Raw genomic sequence first — 14,098 nt, forward strand, 5'->3', positions numbered from 1 at the left:
AATAACCTGAATAATAATATGAAATGCCATGATAATAACGAAGTGTAATGGCTGGTTTATAATAGGTTTTATTAAAGAAACATATCCATGTAAACAAGTGTACAAACAGAATTGTTTTGTCGGTAACCGTGTACATTGGCCTGGCAAATATACTATAATCTCACATTTCCAAACCCGTCACAGCCCTACTAATAAACACACATGCAAGTACAGGAGAGAAACATTGGGGAGGAGCCGAAATATTGACCCCCACTCCTACCCGTTTCCTTACCTCACTCCTCCATCCCCCCCTGGTCCCCAGTAATAGCTTGTTACGTCACTGAGCCTGGGCCATGTAAATAAGCGGGTGAAAATTAAGTGATACACCAATAAACAGTCGCCTTCAGCACACACACGGAAGCATGCACCAAATAATTACAACATCTCTCACACCCGTACACACCAAACCTTGGGAGAAATGTGGAGGCTGCTTTATGTGCTTTCAGGGTCAAGTTAATAATTCAGCTGAATGTAGGTCCTTTTATTGACATTGATATTAATAACACTTCTTAAATGTTTCAATCTTCCACTCTAACAAACTATAAGATACATACATACATACATATCACTCACTTTCTCTTTGCATCTCCCAACTTTTTATACCTAATTTCTCTTTTAAAACATCTCACTCCTTCGAGTTACCCTCATCTTGCCTCCCAGTACATCCCCTTTCCCTCTCTACCCACTCTCTCTGTGTGTGACATGTTTGCCTTGTGTGTGGAGGTAGTAATTTAGTGGTGTGGGGAGTGATGACTATCAGAGGGCCTGGCATGGCACTGTCTCAGTATGTCATACATCTCACCCTACACCAGAGAGGGGGAGGGGTGGGAGAAAGGGGAGGAGATGGGAGAAAGGAGAAAAGGGGGGTAACCACCATCGTTTATGGAGACCAATTCTCCCAGCCCCACTCTCCAGCCAACTTCACAGGATATATTGGACAGTTCCACACTACATTTGTCAAACCATCAGCTGCTCCCCCTCTTATTTTTACTATTTTTCAAGCTCTCTCTCTGTTCACTTTTCAACATGGCAAGCTTGATGCCAAACTCAAGAGATTAATACCATGTCAACAAGTGCCTCTCACTCTGACCGATCACACACACACACCGGAAGTGCAGTCAATCATCTGAAAAAAGATCCTGAAACACACACTTTTCCATCAGCCGTGACAACAAAAATCCAAGCACAGCAAACCAACACCTGGTAATGCCAGTCCCTCCACCTCCTTACCTGAAGACACACGTGACCGAAGAGAGCTGTTATAAAAGAGAAAATAGGAGGCTGCTTTTTCATGGATGCAGGTTGATGGAGCATTCCACTGTCCTGCACTGCTCATTTAAGACCAGGACTTGAACCTGCCTGCAGTGCCAGCCTGTGTTATTACCACGCAAACTGAAGAGACATACATTTGATGGCTGTTTTAACTGGCTGAGAAGTAGAGGCTGTTAAAACCAGAATGTGTCCACTTGTTCAAAAACATTTCATAGGCAACCTCACCCAGACGTGTTAAAAGGAGAAGTAAAAATTATTTAAAAGAAAACAGAGAAAATGTGTGAAGGAAGAGAGTCTTGACTTAGTGGTAAAGATAGACCCAAAGTGCCAATTTCACTGCTTAAACTCTCCCTCTCTAAACTGCAGCTGGTTGCACACACACAGAGACAGAGACACAGAGAGAGAGACACAGAGAGAGACACAGAGAGAGAGCGAGAGAGCGAGAGAGCGAGAGAGAGAGAGAGAGAGAGAGAGAAAGAGAGAAAGAGAGAAAGAGAGAGAAAGAGCGAGCGAGCGAGTGAGAGCACATGTAAAGTAGAGAGTTTGGCTCATAAGGGGAAGAGAAAGGTAGAGAAAAAGTGTGTAGTGAGGGTAAGTTCACCTATTTTTCTGTTTCTCATTTAGTTCATTTGATAGTGATCTTAATACTTTATCTAATTAACTGTCTTTAACAAGATTGTTGTACCTGTAAACGCCATGGCAATAAAGCATATGACTTTTTGAAAGAGAGAGAGCAAGAGAAGAAGGAGATCGAGGAGACAAAGTAGGAGCATGTGGAGTGTGTCAGGCAGAAAGAGGGAGGGAGAGAGAGAGAGAGGAGGAGCCCAGCCCAGTTGCCTGGGGAGAAAACTGCTCTGCCGTTGCTGACTCAGGACTCTCTTTGTTTCACTGCGCTCTCTCTCTCCCTCTCTAGTGTGTAACCCCCTCCACATCTGCTGTTTTTCCACGCAGCTCTCCTCTCCCTTTCTTTCCCCCTGTCCAACTCGTGCAGCCTGCCCTCTCACTTTTACAGTGACATGTTCGCCATCTGCATTGCGCTAACCATCGTAGCTAATGTGATGAAAACAGATAAAGCAGAAAAGACTAATAAATCTACAATCGTTTTCTCTGCCCTTTTCATGCTCCACTAAGAGCGCTTCAGGACTCAAACCAGCGTTTAGTTCAGAGGCCTTTTATATCGCTCCAGCGGCAGGGAGCGTTTCCAGGCCAGCCGTTGGCCAGAGGCTGGCAGCCAAGCTGGGCACACTGGAGTGGTACAGCCTGGAGAAAAGAAACTGATACTTTATAGAAAGGAAGGGAGACACACTGATCCCAGCCTTACAAAAGTCTAAGTGAAGGGACCTCACAGGGAACCTAAAGTCACATACAGTACCTTCCCTAGAGAGAAAGAAGGACAAGCTAGATAAAACTGAGGAAATATGAGTGGTGGGATAAGAAGTCAGTTAGGAGAAAGACAGAGGCCATGGCAAATAGACAAGAGAAAAGAGAGCGACCCAGGGGTGGGAATGAGGAATCAAAAAACATGGATTGATAGCAGCCTTATATCAAAACTGGAAAAGAGAGATGCTGCTTATAAACAGGGCAAGGTGACTGGGGGTAAAAATATGGTTAAACAGTACAAATACGACCTAAACATGTAAAGTGACAAAGTGGAGGAGCAATTCAGCGGGTTGGACACAAGGCGAATGTGGCAGAGGCTCCTAACTATCACGGATTACGAGAAGAAAAGCCAGCCACAACACCAACGCCAACCTACCGGAGGAGTTAAACACCTTTTAGTCACGATTCGAGCACAATGACACTGAGCTGCCGAAGAGAGCCCCCAATGACAACGTGGGCTACACATGTAAGTCATTCAAACGTGTTAACCCTCAAGGTTGCCGGCCCAGACAGCATCCCTAGCCGTGCCCTCAGAGCATGTGCAGACCAGTTGGCTGTTATGTTCTCTGACATTTTCAACCTCTCCCTAGCTCCGGTTGCTATGCCCACCTGGGGAAAGAAACTGAACGACTACCAACCAGTAGCACTCACTTCCGTCAACATGAAGTGCTTTGAGAGGCTAATCAAACCTACCGCCCTGACAGATCCACGGACGAAGCAATTGCACTGCAAACTGCCCTTACCCACCTGGACAAAAGGAATGCATATGTGAGGATGCTGTTCATCGACTTCAGCTCGGCCTACAATAACATAGTGCCCTATAAACTCAATACAAAGCTCACGGCCCTGGGTCTGAATGTCTCCCTATGTAACTCGGTCCTGGACTTCCTGATGGGCCGCCCACAGGTTGTGACGGTACGTAACATTACCTCCTTGACACTGATTCTCAACAAGGGGGCCCCACAAGGGTGCATCCTTAGTCCCCTCCTGTATACCCACGATTGCGTGGCCTCACACAGTTCCAACTCCTTCATCAAGTTCGCTGATGACGAGGCACTCTGATACCGTGGTGCCAAGTAAACAACCTCCCCCTTAATGTTAGCAAAACAAATATTGTGATTGTGGATATCAGGAGGAACCAGGCTGGACACCCCCATCCTCATCAACAGGGCCACCATGGAGACGGTCAATAACATCAAATTCCTCGACGTACACATCTCAGAGAAGATGAAATGGTCTAACCACACGGACAACGTGGTGAAGGCACGACAGCGACTCTTCACCCTCAGGATGCTGAAGAAATTTGGCCTGTCCCGAGGGCCCTCACAGTGTTCTACGGGAGCACCATCGAGAGCATACTGTCAGGCTGCATCACAGCCTGGTACGGAAACTTCACCACCACAGACCGCAAGGCTGTTCAGAGGGTGATACATGCAGCCAAACGCACCATTGGGTGCACACTGCCTGCCTTCACCTACAACAGCAGGTGTCTCAGGAAGGCAAAGAAGATCATCAGGGACTCCCAGCCACCCAAGCCCTGCCCTGTTCTCCCCGTTTCAATTACTAAGTTGTGAGCATTACATGAGCATTATGGCAAAAACATTGTGCTCGAATATAATGTTTACATACCCTACATTATTCATCTCATATGGATATGTATATACTGTACTCTATATCATCTACTGCATCTTTATGTAATACATGTATCACTAGCCACTTTAACTATGCCACTTTATTTACATACTCATCTCATATGTATATACTGCACTCAATACCATCTACTGTATCTTGCCTATGCCGCTCTGTACCATCACTCATTCATATATCTTTATGTACATATTCTTTATCCCCTTACACTTGTGTCTATAAGGTAGTAGTTTTGGAATTGTTAGCTAGATTACTTGTTGGTTATTACTGCATTGTCGGAACTAGAAGCACAAGCATTTCGCTACACTCGCATTAACATCTGCTAACAATCAAATCAAATCAAATGTTATTTGTCACATACACATGGTATGTGACAAATACAATTTGATTTGATTTGATTTAAAAAACAGCAAGACTTTCTACCCTCAGACCATCAAGCTGCTTCACTCCTCGCACCCCTTCAATGGTCATGCTGCTCCCTCTATGGACACTCCCCCACCCCCCAACAGTCTTTACTCTGCCTCCACCCCAAAGATATGTCTTTATTCATCACTGCTACAGTTATGATGTATGTAGTATTATTTATACTTCTATATATTGTTTTATTACCATTTATATCATTGTATTTCACTTAGTACTGCATGTTGGAGCCTAAGACGTTCACGGTACCCAGTAATCACACCTGCAACCCTGTACATGTGACTATTAAACACACACACACACACACACACACACACACACACACACACAGAGAGAGACAGAGAGAGAGAATGGGACATAGGTCAGACCAGACTGACCTCATAGGATTCTCCACATCATACCATGTTACACTAAAAAAACGCTCCTACAGTGTTTCCAAACGCTATCAGAACCCATTGTACGGCGTATTTTCTGTGTAGCTATGTGAGCCAACAGACTGACATTGTATCAGGCAGAAAAATCACAGCTGGAGACGATAAATCATTAAATCATCATTTGCATTGATTCGGGACATTTTACGTGTCGCGCAAAATAATATCTGCATTACACCAGATACCAGTGGTTTTATACTCCAAATCATGACCCCCTCCCCTTCAGAACAACGCTGCAACTGTCAGCTATACATTTGACAATTTATGACGACTTATCTCCTATGGCTGTGTGAGTGGGGCAGGCAGATGTTATGGGAGTGGAGAGGGAGCCTCAGACTTTCCACTTCCAATGTGTGTGTGTGTGTGTGTCGGGTGGTAGGAAACCCAGATTTAGAACACATTTCTGACTTCATGTCATAGTGCTGTTTCAGATGAGGTCAAATAGATGGGCAAATAGCAGCTTTAAGAAGCCATCAGCCGCTCCTGATTGAGTACAGGCTTTCTGAAGCAGGACAGCCATTGCACATTGGTTTTGGCTAATTAGTGGAGTGAAGGGTTCCTGGTTCTCGGTTCCTGGACTGGGCCAGAGCTGGGCCACGTCTTCAGTCCCAACCACATCCTGGGAACAGCAGGTATTAATAGCCCAATGATTGTTCTGAACATTTCAATTAAGGCCTGAAACAAGACCCAACATGGGACAGAACACGCCGTCTGGCGTGCGTTAGGTTATCAGTGAGCTGGAGTGGGGGTTTCTGTCTGGAAGAGTCTGCAGAGGTCTTCATGGTAGAGAGGAACGTTGAAGACAGAAAAACAATCTACCATCTTACCGTGATGTCATAGCATCATAGCATAGCGTCATCATCAGACTGTATTTGTTATTCTGACAAATTAGTCTAACACACACACACTAACAGGGTCTATGATAGTGTCTGTGTACCGATCTGCAGACGAGAGAGAGAACGGGGGAGAGAGAGAGAGAGAGAGAGAAAGGGGAAGAGAGAGAGAGAGAAATTTGAACATCTTGGCCATGTTCTGTTATAATCTCCACCCGGCACAGCCAGAAGAGGACTGGCCACCCCTCATAGCCTGGTTCCTCTCTAGGTTTCTTCCTAGGTTTTGCCTTTCTAGGGAGTTTTTTCTAGCCACCGTGCTTCTACACCTGCATTGCTTGCTGTTTGGGGTTTTAGGCTGGGTTTCTGTACAGCACTTTGAGATATCAGCTGATGTACGAAGGGCTATATGAATACATTTGATTTGATTTGAGAAAGGGGGGGTGGGAAGGGAAGGCAAGAGAAAGACAGAGAGGGAAGGAGAGAGGGCACAATGAGTCACACTTGTTAGTGAGTGTCACAGTGTCAGGGATCGTGACAGAGTCCAGACGCTAGACACCAGCTGCAGTGCCTCGTAAATAGACTGTTGTCTCGCAGGCCCATTGGAGTGCATGCACGGATGCACGCACGCACGCAGGCACACACACACGCAGGCACACACACACACTCACTTCTTGTGCTCAAATCCAGTAAAAAAAAAGTGACAGTGTACTGCTTTGTGCTTAATAGAGAATCTAAGATCTGCCATGCCTAAAGAGGAGAGGGGCTGAGGACAAGACCCTAACAGTTGCTCCCTTATTCAAGTCAATAGAGAGACATATATCAAGATAATCAACTATCCATAAAAATAAAAAACATGAGAAAAATGTATCAAGTTCAGTCCTGGGCTGACGTTGAGACTAGCCCCAACATGTGTGTGTCTGTATCTGTGCATCTTTGTTAATGTGTGCCTCAGTATCTGTGTGTGTGCGTGTAATGGGGTATCCCCCCTCCTCTCAGCCCTGCGATAATGAGGAGGGTAATGCACTTCATCTGTCCCATGGAGGGATAGAGAGAGTGAAAGAGAGCGAGATAGAGAGAAAGAAAAAAAGAAAAAGTGACAGAGAGATAGATCGAGAGGAGGAGAGAAGTCCTGCTGGAGGTTAGGGGTTAAACGTGCTTGGCCGTTCCTGCTGAGGCAGCGCTCTGTAAAGTGCAAGGTTTCATTGTACCAGATACAGAATGAAACTCCTGCCCATTAGTCACGGTAGTAACAGCAAAGATTCCTCACTGTGCTTAACTCCTTCTGCACCGCAGCCCAACTACAGCCCAGATACAGGCAGGGATGCAACAGTTACCCTGCACGTACTGGAACACAGCCTACACACCAAATGTGCAGGAGACTGAAAGCAAGGGCCGCTGGGCCGACAGAACACGGGATCAGATTCATCAACTTATCAAGGAGCAGTTATGAAGTGACTTTTGAGTGGCCTTCTCTCTCTCTTTGTTTCTCTTCTTCTCCCTGGTGTTGAGCAACCCTCCCACGGCGGGCCAGGGCCGGGCCGGGCTACAGTATACACCACACTCTCCCTCTGTGGCCTGGGAGGAGGTGAAGGCAAACAGACCCTTACTCCAGTTAGAGTTACTGTACGCATCATCAGAAAGAGAGAGAGTGCCACAGTCAAACCCACCACAAGACAGAGTGGCGCAATGACAAACAATGGAACAGACCCACAACGTAAACAAACTCACAACACAGAGACACGATTGTCATTGTGAAGAAAGGTGATTTAGGTTCATTATTCGACACAATTACACCCGCTCAGAGAGTTTGTGGTCTCACTAGTCCAAATAATCCTATCGGATTTGTGTACTCAATAAAAAAATTAAGCAAAATTTACAGTGTGAAAAGAAGATAGTGCTTATTACTGTACTCTTGCTGCTAACTTTTTTCTGACTCGTAATCCCTAAAAGCTAGTAACAGGCTTGAATGGAATAGCGTCCTACTGAGGGTTCAACTCAGAAGAACAAGATGGCTTCCTTCCTCTCCACATCTACTTTCCTTCATCCACACTGATCTGTAACAACTAGACAAGTGAAAGCTAATACCCTTGAATACACACATGCATGCACAAACTAAAATACACAGTGTTTACAAGCGCACACACACAACCTCTTTCATAACCTCGGTGTTGTGTAGACATCTGCGTTGAGTCTCTCTCCATTTGTTTTGGTGCAACAAAAAAAAGCCATTTGATTCTAATTAGATTAAAATGTAGCATGAAATGAGTGGTGATCAGTGCAGAGGACCAGAGCCCTGTGCTGTTTGTTTTCATTAGGCCACGTCTCATAGAGCAATACACTGACATTTCTATTCTAACTAAACAAGGAATCCAGCTAAGATTTATTGTTTCTGGCCATACGTTGAAGAATAATAAAACAACATTTTTTACCTTTATTTAACTAATCAAGTCAGTTAAGAACAAATTCTTATTTTCAATGACGGCCTAGGAACAGTTGTTTAGTTGCCTTGTTCAGGGGCAGAACGACAGATTTTTAACTTGCCAGCTCGGGGATTCGATCTTGCAACCTTCTTAATAGTCCAACGCTCTAACCACTAGGCTATCTGGGCTACCTGCCATCCATCACTCGCTCACTACAAGTCCACTTACCATCAACAGCACTATCAGCCCCAGATATTAATACTGACATGTGACAGAGACTAATGAGCTAAGTGTACAGAGAGAGACACCATGCATTCACCATCTACGTCCACACACTAGGGAAGAGATGGAGGACCTCTTACAGAACCAGGTTTGTCACACTGAAACACACACAGTGACAGTGCACAGAGGTGTGTGAGGGGTTGGCAGTGGACGTGTGGTGGGGTGAGGGGAGCCCTTACCCCGGTCTTGTCACAGAGGCGCAGGGTGTTGAAGGAGCCCACGGCGAACACCTCCCCATCCGGAGACCAGGACACTGAGGTCACAGGGTAGTCATGTGACGAGGATGTGTATAGCAGACGACCATAGCTGTCCCACACCTGAGAGGGGGAAGGAGGGAGATGACGGGAAGGAGTGGGAGAGAGATAGAGAGAGAGAAGGAACAGGGTCAATTAGACAGTATTGCGACTGCATGATACACAGTTCATTTTTGGATCACGGGACACACTTGACCTTGTATTTACAGTCCTCTCCACTCGACAGTATCAGGTCATTCACCGAGTTCCAGTCCACCTTCAGAATGATCCCATCATGGGCCTTCCACTGGGGAGAGAAAGGGAACGAGGGACAAGGAAAAGATGAGGGAGCAGAGAAAGAACAGATGTTTATGCGAGAGCAGTGATATTCTCCATACCCAACCAATACATTCAGGATCACACCTCAGTTAACCAGTCCCAGGGAAGGAAAGAGAGGAAAGGAAAGGGGGGGGGGGGGCGCAGGTCCATATCGATATACTACACGCTGGGCTGAAGGCTAATATGACTCAGGTTTTCTTGTCAAGGACAAGCAGGAGAAGTCTGCAGGGAGACAAGACAAAGCAGATACAGGGAGGAGAGCGTTCTTATCAAAAGGAGCCTAGTAGACAAGGAGAGAGAGAGAGCTATAGGTCGAGCGAGGTGCTCTCTCTGACAGCCTCCCAGTCTGCTCTGTGTTAATGTAATAGCTTGGACTTGGCTCTAATTGGAAACAGGGCAGAGCCTTCACAGGTCGCCACGGGTGCGAGATCACACACACGACCCCGTCAGAGACCCCATTACATGTCTGTAATACACACACACACTAACTCACACACCCCAACATTAGCCAAGTGACTTTTACTGACACATCCTGATGTGCTGCTTATTGTTCAGCATACTGAATGGGACTGGGAAAAATCGTCAGAATAGTTTCCCCTTCAAAAAAGTAAGGAAAGGTTGGACAGTCACACAGTGCATTCAGAAAGTATTCAGACCTGACTTCCTCCACATTGTTACGCTACAGCCTTATTCTAAAATGGATTAAATCATTCCCCCCCCTCCATCTACACAGTACCCCATAATGGCAAAGAGAAAACAGGTTGTCATTTTTGCAAATGTATTAAAACTAAAAAACATAAATACTTTATTTACACAAGTATTCAGATCCTCGAAATTGAGCTCAGGTGCATCCTGTTTCCATTGATCATCCTTGAGATGTTTCTACAACTTGATTGGAGTCCACCTGTGGTACATTCAATTGATTGAACATGATTTGGAAAGGCACACACCTGTCTATATAAAGGTCCCACAGTTGACAGTGCATGTCAGATCAAAAACAAAGTCATGAGGTCGAAGGAATTTTCCTTGGAGCTCCAAGACAGGATTGTGTCGACCTGGGGAAGGGTACCAAAAAATGTCTGCAGCATTGAAGTTCTTCATTATTCTTAAATGGAAGAAGTTTGGAACCACCAAGCTGGCTGCCCAGCCAAACTGAGCAATCGGGGGAGAAGGGCCTTGGTCAGGGAGGTGACGAGGAACACGATGGTCACTCTGACAGAGTTCCAGAGTTCCTCTGTGGAGATGGGAGAACCTTCTAGAAGGATAACCATCGCTGTATCACTCCACCAATCAGGCCTTTATGGTAGAGTGGCCAGACGGAAGCCACTCCTCAGTAAAAGGAACATGACAGCCCACCTAAAGGACTCTGACCATGAGAAACAAGATTCTCTGGTCTGTTGAAAACAAGATTGAACTCTTTGGCCTGAATGCCAAGTGTCACGTCTGGAGGAAACCTGGCACCATCCCTACGGTGAAACATGGTGGTGACAGCATCATGCTGTGGGGATGTTTTTCAGCGGCAAGGACTGGGAGACTAGTCAGGATAGAGGGAAAGATGAACAGAGCAAAGTACAGAGAGATTCTTGATGAAAATCTGCTCAGACTGGGGCGAAGGTTCACCTTCCAACAGTACAACGACCCTAAGCACACAGCCAAGACAACGCAAGAGTGACTTCGGGACAAGTCTCTGAACATCTGTGGAGAGACCTGATAAAAGCTGTGCAGCGACGCTCCCCATCCAACCTGACAAGAGCTTGAGAGGATCTGCAGAGAGGAATGTGAGAAACTCCACAAATACAGGTGTGCCAAGCTTGTAGCATCATACCCAAGAAGACTCAAGGCTGTAATCGTTGCCAAAGGTGCTTTAACAAAGTACTGAGTAAAGGGTCTGAATACTTATGTAAATGTGAATTTATTTTTTTAAATACTTAATTTTTTTTAAACTAAACACCTGTTTTTGCTTTGTCATTATGGGGTATTGTGTGTAGATTGATGAGAAAAAAAGAAATGTTACCTTTATTTAACTAGGCAAGTCAGTTAAGAACCAGTTCTTATTTACAATGACGGCCTAGGAACAGTGGGTTAACTGCCTTGTCCAGGGGCAGAACGAAAGATTTTTACCTTGTCAACTCGGGGATTCGATCCAGCAACCTTTCGGTAACTGGCCCAACACTCTAACCCCTAGGCAACCAGACGCCCCATTTAATCCATTTTAGAATTAGAACGTAACAAAATGTGGAAAAAGTCAAAGGTCTGAATACTTTCCGAAGGCACTGTAGGTCAATACTCATGAGATGTATCGACCAACAGATAACCAGAGGCACGTGCCATAAAAGGAGGATGAGAGGAGGAGTCAACTCAGTCATGGTCTCCTTTCTCCTCCTGCCATGTGAAGGTTATCACTACAACTCCTGATCTCCACCCCCCCCCCGCCTCCCCAAACCCCTCTCTCTCCCACGACTCTGTCTCTCCCCAAAGGGAGCAGGGGGATGGGGTGAGGGGGTTTGGGGAGGGTTGTAGGGCTCACAGAGTTGTGCAGGGGGTTTCTCCATACACTGCCAGCTGTTGCTCTGCTCAGAGGGAGGGAAGAGGTGGGGGGAGGGGGGTGCACACTAAACCCTCTGGTGTTTACTCAGGGTCCCAGGCACAATTCAGTGCCAAAAACAATAAACAAATGTACATGAACAAGAAGAATACTCACCGGAGTGCGAGGTCTTCAAGCCCCCCCCTCCCCCCCACACACACACAGTACCTGTAGGAGCTTGGCGCTAGGTTGCAGGGGCTTGATTATCAGCAGTCTGCCTGACGTGTACAGGATCCTATCAGAGTCCGGGCCCCAGGCCACCGAGTACACAGGAGACCCTGAGAAAGAGAGAGAGAGAGAGAGAGAGAGAGAGAGAGAGAGAGAGAGAGAGAGAGAGAGAGAGAGAGAGAAAGAGAAAGAGAAAGAGAGAGAGAGAGAGTGAGAGAGAGAGAGAGACACAGCAGGAGGTGAGGAATCACACTACTTAACAATGTCCATGTGCTTAAACAATAACTTTTATAATACTATTTTCATAACACATCCATTAACATCAGAAAATTATGACAACTGAAACTTGTTTAAGGCCGTTTCCCAGTTGCATCTCCTTCTCAGACAGCATGACATATAATAAAGTCATTCTGTCAGTAGAAGATCCACTAGTTAGTTGACTCTGGTTTCATCAGAGCATTGATTAGCTATCACACAGTTTACCTCGAGGCAGTCCTTATCAAAGAGGGAGAAGTGCTTGGTGTTCCTTACAAACACAGAGACACTGCAGCAGCTGGAGGAGATTGCATTTCTAATTTCCACACCACAGCAGTGTCATATTTACTCTTAAGGTTCACCTCGTGCAGCCTGTAGGAATGGGGTTTTGCGTGCAAAGCTTGCTGGAATCCTGCAGACCTGGCTGTGTATCACACCAAGACAGCTGAGCGTTAAGAGAAACCTGCCTAAACCGTGTGTGTGTGTGTGTGTGTGTGTGTGTGTGTGTGTGTGTGTGTGAGAGAGAAAGAGGCAGGCTGACATTTAACCCTGCTTGTGGTTTCTCAAATGCCAAGAGGTCACATGATCGCGGGCTGACAATGAGAGACGGCTGAGACGAGTTCCCTCTGCCCCCCTCCTCCTCTTCTACACACGTCCTCTCCTCCCTCGCTCTTCCTCCCCCACACAAATGGGACACGGTTACATCATCGCACTCAAGACTCACAACAACGGCCCCCAGCTGTACCCGTGACTCCTGCAGTGTGTGTGTGCATAAGGGGGCGCAGCACCTGCACAGATGCATCTGCAGTGTGGATGATGTGTCCACACCTGTTAGGAGACACCACCAGTTCCTCCATGCGCTCTACAAATCTGTACGTGCAACAGCGGCTGTGCAGCTCACTCCCTCTCAAGCCTGTCCAGTCAATGCCATGGTTCACAACAACACAGACAGACAAATTAAATAGAGGACTGAGGGAGAATGTGCATCGTGTGGCGAAACTGCTCCTGCCTCTGCCCAGTTTTCTATGGAAGCAAAGAGCCCATTCATTCAGGAGAATGCATCCATGTCATCCGGATGGCCAGGTTTGACCATCAACGGCAACATTTTTTGGGGGCCACTTCTGAGAAGATATTTCAAAATGGCACAATGAATCAATTAATAAGTAAACCATCTGTATGCGAGTACTGGTTAGAGAAATGGATCATTAGGAGTCTTTTTTTATGGATTTTAATAAAACTCCACTCCAATAAACCTTTGAAACTTTACGGTGCCTTTAATAAAAATGGAACTGGAGCATTGGCTGCATTTTCAACTGTATCCAGCAGCATTACACCCTAATAGTTCAACACACACACACACACACTTCTCTCTGTCTGCCAGATTGTCATCTTAAATCCTCCATGGTTGTCATCTTAAATCATCTGGCTGGACTAAACACTATTAACACAAAGGCCATCTTTCAGATCGTCGCACCGGCATCGTTTACAGCAGTTTTAAATACACACAGACAGACACACTGTACACACACACACTGTAAAGACACTGTACACACACACACACACAAATCCCAACTGTGGAAGTAAATGTGAAAGCCTAAAAATTGTCAGAACATGAGGCATATCCTGTAGAGCTTCAAACTGTACTAGTCTTTCTATATGTACTGTGATGACATTATCTAGGTTACTATATAACCACCATTCTCAGAGCTGTATAATGGCAGCGCATCATGCCGCTTGTCCTCAACCAAAAGCTCAGTTTAAGTGGAGAAACTTTTCTGACACGGCACAGAGAATA

General features: G+C 45.9%; 1 protein-coding gene across 2 annotated transcripts in view; it reads right to left on the bottom strand.

Annotated features, from left to right (window-relative positions):
* Positions 1-14,098, bottom strand: part of ift80 (intraflagellar transport 80 homolog (Chlamydomonas)) — a 54,331-nt gene that overhangs the window by 33,040 nt on the left and 7,193 nt on the right. For both annotated transcript variants that reach the window (XM_020503095.2, XM_031790686.1), the window contains exons 6-8: positions 12,049-12,158; positions 9,175-9,264; positions 8,904-9,041 (exon numbers count right to left, since the gene is read on the bottom strand). In XM_020503095.2, the coding sequence (XP_020358684.2) occupies positions 8,904-9,041; positions 9,175-9,264; positions 12,049-12,158 (338 nt within the window). The remainder of the gene's footprint in view (positions 1-8,903; positions 9,042-9,174; positions 9,265-12,048; positions 12,159-14,098) is intronic.

The sequence above is a fragment of the Oncorhynchus kisutch genome, linkage group LG15, assembly GCF_002021735.2.
Source record: "Oncorhynchus kisutch isolate 150728-3 linkage group LG15, Okis_V2, whole genome shotgun sequence".
Lineage (NCBI taxonomy): Eukaryota > Metazoa > Chordata > Actinopteri > Salmoniformes > Salmonidae > Oncorhynchus > Oncorhynchus kisutch.